The sequence below is a fragment of the Mustelus asterias genome, chromosome 6 (genome assembly GCF_964213995.1).
Source record: "Mustelus asterias chromosome 6, sMusAst1.hap1.1, whole genome shotgun sequence".
NCBI classification, from domain to species: domain Eukaryota; kingdom Metazoa; phylum Chordata; class Chondrichthyes; order Carcharhiniformes; family Triakidae; genus Mustelus; species Mustelus asterias.
The window spans coordinates 116,968,575-116,985,064 of NC_135806.1; the positions used below are offsets into that span (position 1 = coordinate 116,968,575).

General features: G+C 42.1%; 1 protein-coding gene across 15 annotated transcripts in view; it reads right to left on the minus strand.

The window, feature by feature from the left end:
• LOC144495111 (microtubule-associated serine/threonine-protein kinase 4-like) overlaps positions 1–16,490 on the minus strand; it is a 462,554-nt gene that overhangs the window by 330,246 nt on the left and 115,818 nt on the right. For 7 of the 15 annotated variants that reach the window (XM_078215011.1, XM_078215009.1, XM_078215010.1 and 4 more), the window contains exons 2-4: positions 4,643–4,796; positions 2,410–2,534; positions 2,131–2,208 (exon numbers count right to left, since the gene is read on the minus strand). In XM_078215011.1, the coding sequence (XP_078071137.1) occupies positions 2,131–2,208; positions 2,410–2,534; positions 4,643–4,796 (357 nt within the window). Of the gene's footprint in view, positions 1–2,130; positions 2,209–2,409; positions 2,535–4,642; positions 4,797–16,490 lie in introns of those variants that run through there. The other 8 variants (XM_078215018.1, XM_078215017.1, XM_078215023.1 and 5 more) reach the window with 2 other exon arrangements.

The window sequence follows — 16,490 nt, forward strand, 5'->3', positions numbered from 1 at the left end:
CAGTTTTGGACAGGTCATGGAAAGGACAATTAAGTTACTGAGTTTTGAGAAGAAGTTGGCTGGGCTGAAACCGATGATCTATTGGACGTACCATTGGAAGAGAGAAAACCAAGAGGAAATTTCAGAGTTTTTGTAAAATTGTGAAGAGATCTGATTGAGTGAGTAGCTAAAGCCCACTTTCTCTGGCTTGAGGAATTGTTTGCAATGGAGTTCATTGGTATAAATATCTGAAGTAGAGGAAGATTCAGGGAACGCGGGAAGGAGGGGACACGGGAGGGAGGGGCAGCTGAGGGGCTTCATAAATAGCCAGGAAATCCCTCAATGGTTTTCTCAACAATGGAAAATCCAAACTTGGATCATTTTCATTCATTTTTCATTAAAGCAAAGAGATATTAAATCCAATTAACCCACAATAAATTTATAATACTTGGGCAGTTTTGAAATACAACAGTTTAATTTGTATCTCTTTCTGAAGGCAGGGGTCAGATCTATTTTAGATTGTTAATCCTTCCAGATTTTCTCAAAGGTGAATTTCATGGGATGTAAATAAATTCTCCGCTGTGAGCAGCCCACCAGTTTCCTTCCCCCTCTCTTCCATTCAATTCTTTCATTATTTGTTGCGGAGTTAGCTTCTGCCAGTCAGCAGTCCATTCCATATGTGAAGCACTCTATTCGAGAACCTCCTTGTCTTTTAGTTCACTCGTTATGGTCAATTTGAAGTTATTTTCTGAATCCACCCTGCCTAAGGCCAGGGCAGTAAGCGACAGACAACATAATTCTAAGTAGGTAATTTAATTTGGAATTTATCAGCAGGGAACTGACGGAGTTCAAAATTAATAAGCCTTAACTGAAACTGAGGAGAAGAAATGCTTCTAACTTGGCATGTGATCATTAACACTCAGGAACTTAAAGATGGAGTGAAGTTGGGAAAGTGCCTATTGAGAGAAATAGCAATAATAAATGTGTCTCATTTTGTGTTTTTAAATCTCAGGTTAAAAGGAGGAAAGAAAAAGGATTTTAAGTATTAAACTGCATATGACCCAAAGAAACAGACTTAAATAGTGCCTTCTTGCTACTGAATATTTGCTGTGAGGTGTCCATTCCTTTCACACTTCTCAGCATCTAGATCCAGTTCCCTAAGAGTGGCACCTTTCATGAAATTCAATTATTTCGGTAGGAAACATAGGAACAGGGGTAGGCCATTCAGCCCATCGAGTCTGCTCTGCCACTCAATACGATCATGACAGAACGGGCACTTCAATGCCTTTTACACCCACTATCACCATAACCCTTTATGTTATTGTTAATCAGAAATCAGTGTCTGCTTTGAACATACTCAATGACTGAGCTTCCACATCCCGCTGGGGTAAAGCATTCCAAAGATTCACAACCCTGTGTAAATAAATTTCTCCTCATCTCGGTCATAGAGTCATAGAGGTTTACAGCATGGAAACAGGCCCTTCGGCCCAACATGTCCAGGCCACCCTTTTTTTTTTAAAACCCCTAATTGCCCGCATTTGGCCCATATCCCTCTATACCCATCGTACCCATGTAACTATCTAAATGCTTTTTAAAAGATAAAATTGTACCCACCTCTACTACTACCTCTGGCAGCTCGTTCCAGACACTCACCACCCTCTGAAAGAATTGCCCCTCTGGACACTTTTGTATCTCTCCCCTCTCACCTTAAACCTATACCCTCTAATTTTAGACTCCCCTACCTTTGGGAAAAGATATTGACTATCTACCTTGTCTATACCCCTCATTATTTTATAGACCTCTATAAAGTGGCATCCCCTTTATTTTGAAATTGTGCCCCCCAGTTCTAAATTCCCCAACCAAGGGAAACATCTTACCTGCATCTACTTCCTTTAAGTACTTTGTAGGTGAAGTATTTTGTACTTCAAGATCACTGACTAGTCCAACATCAGTTATCTGTAGACCCAAAGTGTCTGTACTGTTGTTTTATTTTTGCAAACCTCAGCATGAATGTATGTAATTTAACAGTTTCCTCACCTAATGCCTAGCGTTAAATATTCTCCACACTGGTGGAGAGCAAAGCGGCATGCGAACAGTGGCAACATTCGTATCTGCAAGTTCACACTGACGCAATCTGTACAAAGCTCCAACCTCTTTTCCTGCGAGGTCCAAAAATAGACATGTAGATCTTACACACAAGTGGAATTTCTTTTTGGCAACTGCTCGCCACTTTGGTGAATAAAGATCCAAGGAGATTGGGGTGGAGGTGTTGAGGTGGGAGGGGGGGGAAGAAAGGAAGAAAAGAACAGATATGAAATAAAATAAATAAATAGAGTAGCTATTATTGCTAGAGTTTGCATTTTCTTCAAACTATCAATGAATAACTTTGCTACATTTTTCAAATACACGTGGTAGAAGGAATGCACTTACCAAACTCGCAGTGAGGGAAGGAGCTGACTGACCCAATGTCTGGCTGTGCATGCGAACGAGATTTGTTGTCTCCATTGTCTGTTGCCATGATGTCGGTATAGAAGCCGGTGGAAGAAGATATTTTCCTGAGGTTTTTAAAAAAAAAGGTTTGACTACAGTCAATCTAAGCAAGCATCACAGATTTCTCTGAAAAACAGGTCAAGCACTTTTCAGGCTGAGTCTGAATATTTGTTTCAAATCCTTTAAATAACAGAGGATAAGATTTTCTTAACATATGAATAGCAAACAGGAGTTGTTTGTACACACGTAAAGTACAAGTAGAAACCAAATGATATGATTCTCAATCAATTACAGACTATGGACAACGCGTAGTTGCTGGTACTCCAGGATGTGTATCTGATATGATCCGAAGACGAAGTTTGAGGACACGTGCCATCAAAATGTTGGTTCTTGATGAAGCAGATGAGATGCTGAACAAAGGTTTTAAGGAGCAGATCGATGATGTGTACAGATATTTATCTCCAGCCACACAGGTAATAAACCAGTGCAATGGTTAACCTGTATGTAACTGGGGTGCTCAAGTTCTACTAACTTGACACAGTAAGAAGTCTCACAATACCAGGTTAAAGTCCAACAGGTTTATTTGGAATCACGAGCCTTCGGAACACTGGTTTATTTGGAATCACGAGCTTTCAGAGCGCTGCTCCTTCATCACCTGTTGGACTTTAACCTGGTGTTGTGAGACTTCTTACTGTGCCCACCCCAGTCCAACGCCAGCATCTCCACATCATAACTTGACACAGACCAGGAGTCAACTCGATGTGGTTAAATCTTTTTCAGCAACGTATCAGTGAGGTGAATGGTGAGTGCCATTCTTTCGCAGCCAATCACAGAATCCAGGTCATACCCAGTAATATTATCAATTTATTTCTGACAGGTTAATGTCAGCTGATGACAGTTACTCAGTACTTTTGTGTTCAGAATGATAACTTAGCAATCATTTTTTTTTTCAATCTTGGGCAGCATGGCGACACAGTGGTTAGCACTGCTGCCTCACAGCGCCTGGGACCCGGGTTCAATTCCAGCCTTGGGTGACTGTCTGTGTGGAGTCTGCACCCTCTCCCCATGTCTGCATGGGTTTCCTCCAGGTGTTCCAGTTTCCTCCCACAGTCCAAATGTGCAGGTTAGGTGGATTGGCCATGCTAAATTGCCCCTTAGTGTCTCAAGATGCGTAAGTTAGGGGGATTGGCAGGGTAAATATTTGGGGCTAGGGGAATAGGGCCTGGGTGGGACGCTCTGTTGAAGAGTCAGTGCAGACTCGATGGGCTGAATGGCCTCCTTCTGCACTGTAAGGATTCTATTTTTTAAGCGACTCAGTAATCTGGCAAATTTTCACATAATAGCCTCATCAATTAAATACCACAAATGGTTATTTAATTCTTTTCTCATGAAGTATGACAGCTTCCAACATCTACAGAAAGATTCCATTCCACCAAGTTGATGGGAAAGTAACAAGGCAAGTCACTATCTATTAATATGTCATAAAGTATCGTAACTTCATCTTCAAGCTTGGAAATTCCAGAAGAATTAATGAAGAAAGGTACATCCCTCTGATTTTTTTAATCATTGAACATTCACAGCTGGGTGCAGAGTTATATTGAGAAGCTTTCAAATCATACATCATAATATGCATCCATGCATTCCAATACATATACAGAATCTCAATAAATATTTACACTAATCCTTGTTAAAAATTTTGCATCTTTTTATATGCACAAAAAGTATCATATTAATTCACTGATACATTTAAGAAATATTACAATAAACTTTCAAAAGGTAAAAACCACACAGAACAGTTGCCTATTCTGAGGAACAAACAGTGATAATTGCAAGCCTGGTGTTTAGATCTTGCTGCAAACTGAACACCATTGTGCTAAATTAAATGGATAAATGAAAGCATGTGTATTGAAATTCTACAAAAGAAGGCAAATATTTTACTTCTGGAAAATAAACTCATGAATAACTTCTGGGTAAAGATTATCAACACATTTGATTAGAATTAAAATAAACCTTTACAGTAGATTATTCTTGGAAAAGATATTGACAAAAAAGCAAATACAAACAGACAACCAATTTCTACTCTTTACAAAATTCAAAATCTAACAAACAGATTACCACATTAAGAAACTTAAAACACCATGGGACTTTAAAAGACTTAGTTATTTTCACATACCGGTCAAAGCTCCCCCCAAACTGCCTCTTCTCAAGTACTTCACATCTTCACTTAGCTGTCTCTTAAATTTCAAGGTCTTTCCCGTACCACAGGACACATCAGGATTGCTGGATTTGCGAAATGGAAAGGATGGCGGGTACAAGATGTGGTCAAACTGAAAGGGGAACAAAAAAAAAAGACACAAGAATACTTCATGAAGGTTTTGTTTAAATAGTAAAGATTTGCTGCTTTCAAGTTTCCCATTAACACAATATTAAAGTAAAGTTTATTTATTAGTCACAAGTAAGGCTTACATTAACACTGCAATGAAGTTACTGTGAAATTCCCCTAGTCTCCACACTCCGGCGCCTGTTAGGTCTACCTAACTAGCACATCTTTCAGACTGTGGGAGGAAACCGGAGCACCCGGAGGAAACCCACACAGACACGGGGAGAACATGCAAACTCCACACAGACAGAGGCCCAAGCTGGGAATCAAACCCGGGTCCCTGGCGCTGTGAGGCAGCAGTGCTAACCACTGTGCCACCCCAATATTCCAATGAGATTAGCTTCTTCATCTGATAACACTGCTTAGCAACAACTATGTGAAGATAGTCTCACCACATAGATATGGGTCATAACCTTGCAGGATGAATAGATGATTGACATTTGGCAAATAAACACTTTCCAAACTTTTTTTTGTTTACATTTTTATTAGGAATGCTACACAAGTGTCCATTCCATGAATAAAACTCAAAATTAAAAAGGTACCCCTTGAGTATCATCTCTTCATAAAACTATGGCAACTCTTCGATACAACAGTCAGTGGTAATTTAGTCACTGATGAACCTTTCCTTCATACAGCAGTATGACCTTCAGGAACTTATCAAAATAGGCCATGGTTCTTTCAAACATTTCAGTCTACACTCATGCCTTACATCACAAGTCAAACATCAACCATCCATTAGGTCTTTACCACGGGCAATTTCAAAAAACAGTAGGTTAAAAAAGTTCCTATTATTAGTTGCAACAGTTTTCACTCTCTTCCCAACTTTCATTGTGCTCAGGGACTTAGTGCCAAGAATAGGCCTTATAGCCCCTCCAGCCTCTTCTGTCATTCAGTGAGATCATGGCTGATCCTCGACCTAGCTTTACATATTTCCCTCCACTTGCATAATTTGCTGCGCTGTTGCTAATTGTTTGGCACCATTGTTCCTCTCAATTGGAGCAGTCATTGTACGAGGAGGCAAGAGGAAACAGGACATTGTATGGGCCCACCTCACTAAGGCCATCTGCCACATTCCTCAGATTGTCCTTCGATTCTCTGCACCTTTGTTCTGCTATTTACACATTCTGATCTCTTAACGGATACTATTAGTGCCATTCTCAACAATTAACATTCCCTTTGTCCTTGTGTGTGAGACATCTTGGTCAATTATCCTCGTCACCCTTGCAGTATAAATCTCGTCCTGTTTTATTTGTTGTGAACTAGGTTTGTCTTTAGCTCTGATGAAGAGTCATCCAGACTCAAAACATTGGCTCTATTCTCTCTCCACAGATGCTGTCAGACCTGCTGAGATTTTCCAGCATTCTCTGTTTTTGTTTCAGATTCCAGCATCCGCAGTATTTTGCTTTTATATTATTATATGGGAGGAGGGTATTTGCCATAGGTGAACGGTTATGCTAATGATCCCATGCTGACACTATAGTTAAGAAAGCCCACCAACGCCTCTACTTTCTCAGAAGACTTAGGAAATTTGGCATGTCAGCTACGACTCTCACCAACTTTTACCAAGCATTCTTTCTGGTTGTATCACAGCTTGGCGTGGCTCCTGCTCTGCCCAAGACCGCAAGGAACTGCAAAAGGTCGTGAATGTAGCCCAATCCATCACACAAACCAGCCTCCTATCTATTGACTCTGTCTACACTTCCCGCTGCCTCGGCAAAGCGGCCAGCATAATTAAGAACCTCACGCACCCCGGACATTCTCTCTTCCACTTTCTTCTGTAGGGAAAAAGATACAAAAGTCTGAGTTCACGTACCAACTGACTCAAGAACAGCCTCTTCCCTGCTGCTGTCAGACTTTTGAATGGACTTACCTTGCATTAAGTTGATCTTCCTCTACACCCTAGCTATAACTGTAAACTACATTCTACACTCTCTTGTTTCCTTCTCTATGAACGGTATGCTTTGTCTATATAGCGCGCAAGAAACAATGCTTTTCAGTGTATGTTAATACGTGACAATAATAAATCAAATCAAATCAAAGGCATATTGGATTCAGTGGCAACTCTGGCAGTTCCCCATGTACATTTGAATTAGTCAATCATAAGTTGACAGCTATGGTCAATTTTGACCAAATAGATTTCAAAACTTACTAGGTTTGTTGCATAAAACATCTGCATGTTTACAAGTAATCCCTCTTGAATGTCTCAATTGAATCTTTTTCCACCAGTCTGAGGCAGAACATTCCAGCTCCAAACCAATCGCTGTCAAGACGGTTTTCCTCATGCCGCTATTGCTTCCTTTGCCAATTATCTTGAATCTGTGCCCCCTCATTATCAATCCTTTCACTATTAGGAACAATTTTCCCTATCTCCTCTATCCGGACCCATTATAATTTTGAACACCCTTATCAAATCACCCTTCAACCTTGTCTGCTCCGAGGAAAATGCCTCAACTTCTCCAATCTCGCTACATAATTGAATCATTGCCAGGACCAATCTCATTAATCTTTTCTCTCAAATGCCTTCACATCTTTTCTAAAATGTGATCCTGGAACTGGACGCAATACTCCAGCTGAGGCTGAACCAGTGTTTGATACAAGTTTAACCACCTTGCTTTTGTAAGCTATGCCTCTATCGATAACCCACTCACCTGATGAAGGAGCAGCCCTCCGAAAGCTCGTGATTCCAAATAAATCTGTTGGACTTTAACCTGGTGTTGTGACACTTCTTACTGCGCCTATTAATAAAGCCTAGAATGCTGTACGCTTTATTAACCACTTCCTTAATCTGCCCTCCCACCTTCCATGATTTTTTTAAAAACACTATTGTCACGAGTAGGCTTACATTAACACTGCAATGAAGTTACTGTGAAATTCCCCAGTCGCCACACTCTGGTGCCTGTTCGGGTACACTGAGGGAGAATTTAGCATGGCCAATCCACCTAACCAGCACGTCGTTTGGACTGTGGGAGGAAACCGGAGCATCCAGAGGAAACCCATGCAGACACAGTGAGAACGTGCAGACTCCGCACAGTGACCCAAGCTGGGAATCAAACCTGGGTCACTGTGAGACATGATGTGGAGATGAGACAACAGTGCTAACTATTGTGGCCACCATGCCGCCCCATATTTATACACATATATACGTACCCAAGTTCCTCCACTCCTGCGTCTCTTTTAGAATTGTACCTTTTACTTTATACTACCTCTTTGCATTCTTCCTATCAACGTGAATCTCAAAATGAAACTGCATTAAATTTGGTCTGTTCCTTCTCCTCCCACTTCATCAACCTGTCTATGTCCTTTAGAAATTTTACACCATCCTCCCCACAGCTCACAAAGCTTCCAACTTTTGGCTCATCCGCAAATTTTGAAATTGTGTCCCATGCACCAAGATTTAAGTCATGTCACACCCGGATCAGCGAGGGTTCCAAAGCCAAACCCTGGAAAACTCAAACCTTTCTGCAGCTGGAAAAACAACCACATCTGTCTAATTCCTGTCACTAAACCAATCTCATGTCCTTGTTGCTACAGTTCTCTTTAATTTTGCCAACAAGTCTGTTTCCCAGCACATGATCAAATGCCTTTTCAAAGTCCATGCAGGTCACATCAATAGCACTACCCTCATCAATGCTCCCTATTACCTCATCAGAAAAAGTCCAGCCAGTTCGCCAAACACACTTTTCTTTTATCAAATCCATGCTGGTTTTCCTTAAATAACCTGAATTTACCCAAATGACAGCTAATTTTGTCTTTTTTTTTCTAGGAGCTCCCCACCACCATGATTAAATTGACTGCATGGTGGCGCAGTGGTCTGCACTGCTGCGTCACAGCGCCAGTGACCTGGGTTCAGTTCTGACCTCGGGTAACTGTGTGGGGCTTGCATGTTCTCCCCATGTCTGTGTGGGTTTCCTCCCACAGTCCAAAAATGTGCAGGTTAGGTGGATTAACTATGCTAAATTGATGTGTAGGTTAGGGGGATTAGCAGGATAAATGGGTGGTGTTACAAGGATAGGGTGGGGGTTGGGCCTGGGCAGGATAGTTTGCACATTCTCCTCGTGTCTGCGTGGGTTTCCTCCGGGTGCTCCGGTTTCCTCCCACAGTCCAAAGATGTGCGGGTTAGGTTGATTGGCCAGGTTAAAAGAAATTGCCCCTTAGAGTCCTGGGATGCGTAGGTTAGAGGGATTAGCGGGTAAATATGTGGGGGTAGGGCCTGGGTGGGATTGTGGTCGGTGCAGACTCGATGGGCCGAATGGCCTCCTTCTGCACTGTAGGGTTTCTATGATTTCTATGATTTCTATGATACCCTAACAGAGAATTGGTGGAGACTCGATGGGCCAAATGGCATCCTTCTGCACTGTATGGATTCTATGATAAATGCGTGGGTTTATGGGGATAGGACAGATGGGTTGGCCTGGGTGGAATGCTCTTTCGGCGAGTTGGTGCAGACTCAATGGGCCGATGGCCTCTTTCTGCACTGTAGGGATTCTATGCAGTTGCTGAGTTTCACTTTACACCCATTTTTAGAATCATAGAATCATACAACACAGAGGAAGCCCTTCGGCCCATCGAGTCCAAACACCTGAACTCCCACCTAACCCATCTGCCAGCACTTGGCCCATCGCCCTGAATGTTATGATGTGCCAAATGCTCATCCAGATCCAGATTTCCCCGATTAGTTTTGCTTACTCTGGACTGTTCCCTTGTCCTTCTCCATAAATCACCTAAAACTTACAATAAAATGATCGCTGTCCCCTAAGTATTCCCCTATCTTCAATCTAAATTTTCTAATTTGTTTAAAAACAAACCCAAAAAATCTCCTTTGGACGACTGCTGAACTCAAAACAAGGAATGAGATATTCTGTTGCATATATGCTACTTTTAGAATTTAATACCATACATTGGTTTTTTTCAAGTAAAGAAAATAAATGTTATTCAGAAATCAGCACCAATTTTCTCCACAGGTTGATGGCAAAGCATATTCAAGCTATAATCGCCAAAAAAAACCTTTCAATTTGCCCAATTACTGACTGCAGTTGTAAGCAATAATACAAGGGTCTAGTTACACTGAAATTGCAGACTCGCACAAGGGCAGTCAGCCGGCTGAAGCCACACTCATGGCTGTATTGATATAGGTTACACCACGGGGAAGTCACAAAGGAGTTTTGTGTACAAATGTCTGGATGCATCTGTCCTCTATTAGCACCAAGGAAATGCTGAAACAAAAAGTTTTTTAAAAGTGCACTGCGGAATTCAATAAGGGTCAAAAATGATACCTGGCATTTTCTGCTTCAATGGGCTTCCAGACTGCTTAACAACCACATTAAAGTATCAGTGTAAATACTGCAGAAGGTGCCCAAACCATGACCTGCAGACAAACGCTGGCCATCAGCCTGCAAGCGCCATGCCATTCCCCACTGCCTACCCACAAGACAGTCAAATGATCCCAATTATCAAAAGAATGTAGAGATTATGCCAGTTTTACATTGTCTCCTGGAGTGTAAAACGCGCCCGAGAGTGCTTCTTTTGTTCACTAACTCAAAATGATATGCATCCCTCCTGCCACTGAATGTGTGGAGCAGTGGCCACTCTGCTGATCCCAGAAGAAAGGAATGCTGTGAAATACATTAGGACAAGAAATAAAAATATCCCTTCAGTCAATAGCAAGGCCAAATTTCACTTGCATTATCCAGAAAAGAATCATGAGGAGACCTGCTGATAAAAGTAGACATTTATCCCAGTTGAATGACGTGTGGCGCACCTTACGTTGCCCCCACCTCGGGCAGTAAGAATTATTCTCAAGATTGCAAACTTAATGGAATATAACAATATAAGAAACAATACAATATGAATTTTAAAAACAGCACTTTTCCACATGTCCAAGCTTAACCCTTTTCCGAAGTTACTGCAATATGCATCACAGTGTTGTGTAATTAAACACTGAATAATGTATATGTCACATCATTTCACTCCCCACTCACTCCATCACGCGACATTCCTTGGATTTGGTGTTGGTATTGTAACCGTTCATTTCTGGCCCATGGTAAGTACCAGATGGCCTGCCAGTGAAGCATGGGTATGCCAGGCATTAAAAAGTGCCCAACCTGAAAGGGGCATGCGCCAAAATCCGTGCCCAGCATTATCAGTTAATTCATTTATGGTAGACAGTCACATTTTGTCCAGAAAGTGCTACAAATGCAAGGATGTATCACATGTGAGGGTTATGTTTTGCACTGTCTTACTAAATTCAAGGCAAAACAACAATGAAAAGCGACACGTAACTTCCTGCTGGTTCTGTTGGGCACCAGGGTGATGCGGCCTAGCTCCAGAGGAGCCAGGTGAAAACTTACTTCTATCCACATCCACCTGAACACAAAGGGAGGGACGGATGTTTATGCTATCACAAGCTTAATTAGTAGGATTTGATGCTCCCATCAGACGCAAGAGAAGCAAGCTATTTGGCCCATCGAGTCTGTTCCGCCATTGAGATCATTACTGATCCTCAACTCCCCTTTCCCGCCTTATCCCGACAACGCTGATTCCCTTACTGAATAAAACCTGCAGGTTTGTAGGCAGGGGGTGGCTGTAAAATTCTGCAGCTGGCCTTCACACTGAGCTCTCGCATACCCTGACTGCTCCACAACTTTATAGTGGAAAAGGTGAGGCTTAGGCCAGCACCCTGTCCTCGCCACAACTAAGGTTCTTAATTGGTCAATTAAAAACCACCTAACGGCCTTTTTCCCACCCGGCCTGTTTTCAGGCTGGTGGGAGGAGTTTGGGGGAGGGGGGGATCACCCCATCACAACCCCCCCCATAACCTGCTCTGACCAACCCTCATGACTCGACTGCCCAACCCTCCCCATAACCCATTTGATCACCTGCTACCCTTCCATAAACCCCCTGACCACACCACCTCCTCCCTATCCCCCTGACTTATTTCAATGGCACCGGAGAGCATTCAACTGTTGTTCTGATAGGCTGCCTTGATGTGAAAGCAGATTGCAAATCATACTCATTTACTCAATTTTTTTTTAAAATTCAATCGTTTCTTTGCAACAATCGAATGAGGTAAAACTGTTCAGATACCATTTTGATGGGTCTCAACTGACCAAGTCTTCCTGTAGAAGCTTTAATGCTTAAACTCATTAAAAGTTCCCATGGCAAATAGCATTCTTACATTAATATGTCCAATGTTGAGCTTTTTCACTGTTCTAACCAGTAAGGATGTTTAAGCAATTGGCAATCACTCTGCCCTCATGCCACCACAGCTCCCACCGTTACTCACCTGCAGACTGCACACCCAGTACGGTTAGCTCAAGCCATATAGCTTTCAGATTCCACACCTCTGCTAATGCCAGGCCTCTCAATTAAGCACAAAGTGCCGATAGTGAGGGCACACCCCGCAGAACACCCCACCACCCGTACCCCCAAAATCAGATGGCTGCTGGCAAACCCAACAGGTTCTGCCGGGCAGCCTTCCGAGGGCACAGGAACCTCCACTTAACCTCAGAACTACCACTAAATTGCAGTGGGGTCAGGGATAACGGGTGCCACTGACTCATTAATGAACCTAATTGACACCCTCCACATCTTTTCTGCCTCTCCGACTTAATCAGGAGAGGTTTTCCACTGCTGGGAAACAGGTGCGGGGCCCCACCCATGGTTAAGTGCTCCCGGGTGCAATAGTGCCTGGTGCAAAAGTCTGAGGTCACATACCAACCGACTCAAGAATAGCTTCTTCCCTGCTGCTGTCAGATTTTTGAATGAACCTACCTTGCATTAAGTTGATCTTTTTCTACACCCTAGCTATGACTGTAACACTACATTCTGCACTCTTTCATTTCCTTCTCTATGAATGGTATGCTTTGTCTGTATAACGTGCAGGAAACAATACTTTTCACTATGTTAATACACGTGACAATAATAAATCAAATCAAATCAATGGGCTGCAGTCCTAGGTGACAGTAGTGTCAGAATAAAAGTGAAATGATCTGAGGGTGCACAATCCAAGGGGCAGATTACTCTCCTCAGGATGCAATAATGAGATTACTCAAGGCACGGCTCAGGTCCATTCTGGAGTAGAAAGTAAAATTCCAATTCTGGGCCTACAATGGAGATATCCCTGGTATTGTTAAGGGACAGGAAGAAGTTTAACACCAGGTTAAAGTCCAACAGATTTATTTGGAATCACGAGGTTCAGAGCGCTACTCCTTCATCAGATGAGTGGAATTAGGTTGACAAACACGGCATGTATAGGCAAAGACATATTGCAAGATAATTACAGATTGGAATGTGAAGAATAGTGGGATTGTGAGTCTTTACATATAATTAAGTCTTTACAAGTACAAATAGTGTGCATGGAGAGAGGGATAATTTATGGGTTAAAGAGGTGTGAAATGTCTCAAGACAGGGCAGTTCGTAGGATTTTGCAAACCCAGGCAGTATGGTGGGGGTTACAAGTAGTGTGATATGAACTCAAGATCCCGGTTGAGACCGTCCTCATGCGTGCCGAACTTGGCTATCAGTTTCTGCTCGGCGATTCTGCGTTGTCGTGTGCCTTGAAGGCCGCCTTGGGGAATGCTGACCTGAAGGAGAACATTTATGCCTTAGAGAAAGCTTACTTTGGGTAAGCGTTCTCCAAGGCAGCCTTCCCGTGTGTCTTTTCCCTATATATGCACCGTGTTTGTGAACCTACCTCCACTGACCTGATGAAGGAACAGCGCTCTGAAAGCTCATGCTACCCTCATTGCTGGGACGGCGGAGGGGAAATTTGGATAGCTTGGATTACGCACTGGACTTTGAAAAGAAGCCACAGGAAATTTAAGATGAGAGGTCACACAACACCAGGTTATAGTCCAACAGGTTTATTTGAAATCACAAGCTTTCGGAGTGCTGCTCCTTCATCAGGAAATTTAAGTGCTTTCACTGCAGATAACACAACTAGAGGAAGACTCTAGAGGCACTGCATTGAGTTTCTGAGAGCTGTATTAAAAAATTGGATCTTAATATCGTGTTTGATGTAATCAAAAGCAAGGGGGGAAATAACCAAGTACAATAAAGGAAAATTCCCACTCGCTGACCATAATTATATGGACAACCACCTTGAAGAGCCAACAAAAATTAAAACTGTCGACAAATTTAAAAAAAAACTGGACAGATATTTGGAACAGAAAACAATGAAAAAGAACCAGTACTGCACCCTATTTTTTCAAGTGCAGAACTGTTCAGATGGATCATAACATTTTCTTTCAGTCCCATACATTCCTAAACTCCGTGATGTATGAAACAGCTGTCCAGGGTTTGCTGATAAAAGATTTGCATTAAAACCGGTTTTTAAAAATCCAAACGTGAGACCCAGTTATATACAGGAAGGACAAGACCATAAGAATTAACAGTTGCAGTAGGCTATTTGGCCCATTGAGCCTGCTCTGTCAATCAAACATCTACCATTTTGCATAATCTCCATACCCCTTAACTCCTTTAGCATCCAAACATCTAATGTCCTCCACCTTTGAAATTTTAAAAATTCTTTCATTCGATGTTGGCATCACTGGCAAAGCCAGTGTTTGTTGCCAATCCCTAATTGCCCATTTCAGATGGCAATTAAGAGACCACATTGTTGAGGGTCTGGAGTACAAAGAACAAAGAAAATTACAGCACAGGAGCAGGCCCTTCGGCCCTCCAAGCCTGCACCGACCAAATGTGGACTGGACTGGACCAGGGAAGGACAGTGGGCTTCCTTCCCTACAGGACATTAGTGAACCAGATGGGTTTTCATGGCAATCGACAATGATTTTGTGGTCATTACTGAACCGAGTTTTCAATTCCAGTTTGCATTACTTCAATTCACCTTCTACCACCTCCCATATTCAATTTACTCAATGTCTGTGCATCCACTGTCCTCTGCCAAGGAGAATCCCAAAACTTCAAAGCCCTCGAGTGAAAATATTCCTCCACATCTCAGCCCTAAATGGCTACCCCCCAACACTGAGAAGGTAAACCTGGATTCTAGACTCTCCGGCCACGAGAAACATTTTCTCAGCATCTGTCCTGTCAAGTATAGGGCAGCACAGTGGTGAAGCACTGCTGCCTCACAGCATCAGGGATCCAGGTTCAATTTCGGCCTTGGGTCAATGTCTGCACATTTTCCTCGTGTCTGCATGAGTTTCCTTTGAGTGCTTTGGTTTCCTCCCACACTCCAAAGATGTGCGAGTTAGGTGGATTGGCCCATGGTAAATTGTTCCTTAGTGTCTCAAGATGTGTAGGAATAGATGAATTAGCCATGTTAAATGTGTGGGGTTACGGGGATAGGACCTGGGTAAGACACTCTGCAGACTCAATGGGCTGAATGGCCTTCTTGTGCACTGTAGGGATTCTATGAAGCCCCTTAAAACGTGATATATTTCAGTCAGATCGCCTTTTATTCTTCCAGCTTTTTACTCTTCTAAATTCCAGAAATTACAGACCTAGACTATTCAATCTCTCCTCGTGCGACAATCTCCTCAGCTCATAAAAATACTTAAGCTTACTCAAATTTCTTTCAAACTGTATAAACATTGCAAGACTTCAAAAATCCTTCAGGTGGTATTTACTGCATTAAACAATTGTTGCTACAGGAAAGATCTGTTAGGATCACGTTGTAAACTTACAATGACCCGAGACAGAAATTCTGACAACTGGTTCTCTTGATCCAGCATGTTTACTACGGCTAGGCATCTTTTATTTATAACGCTAAATAATAATTCAGTTGTAAGGCACTCCTCTGCCTCAAGTGCGGTATCAGCAGTTTCATAAGGTCATCGTGAATTGCATTTTCACCAACAGAAACAATGGCAGTAATTAAAGCTGAATAAATTTACAGTTGCGCGACCCAAAATAAAGCTGCCCTTCTTCTTACGACGCTTCAACTGCGAACGATTTCTCGATTAGATGAATGGTCAGTAATAAACTGTTGTTGCATTTCTTGACATGTCGATGCATTTCAAAAGTTAAGATTTCAGCCATTTATGTTTCTTTCGCCAATTCACAAGCCTGTTCGTAAAATAAACCACGGCAAAACAAAATTTAAATTGACCGAGGTGAGGAAGCGTGGTTTAATTTACTGTTATAATCAATCCCTTCAAAAACCAGATTAAGGCAGGTTTGAGACGCCCCCTTTTTTGGCCACATCTAGTCTTTATCATTGTTTAGATGCCATTCGGCATGATCCAGTACATTGCATTTCTTCAATCACATCAGTCAATGCTTCAGCACAACGTATTAAGATAGTTTAAAAGCACAGGCAAGGAATGGCTGCAAAACTAGTCACTTGACTAATAATTAAAAATGGAGCTTCTGGAATATCTTAAAATTCCACTCTTCCCACAGGTTATTTTAGGGCACGACTGCTTTGATTAATTTACAAAGGCTGAATTTTTTTCATGACATGTATTATTTTCTTTCTGAACAGTCTTGGAAGAAACAGTTAACAAAAACAGTTTAACAAAAGTAGGAACAGTAGCTGGCCCTGTTCATAGAATCCTACAGTACAGGAGGCCGCCATTCGGCCCATTGAGTCTGTACCACTGTTCAGGCGGATCCATCAAGAGAACTCTATTTCTAGCAAAGGTAGAGTGGATTCTTTCCCTGAAGCAAGAAAGCATTA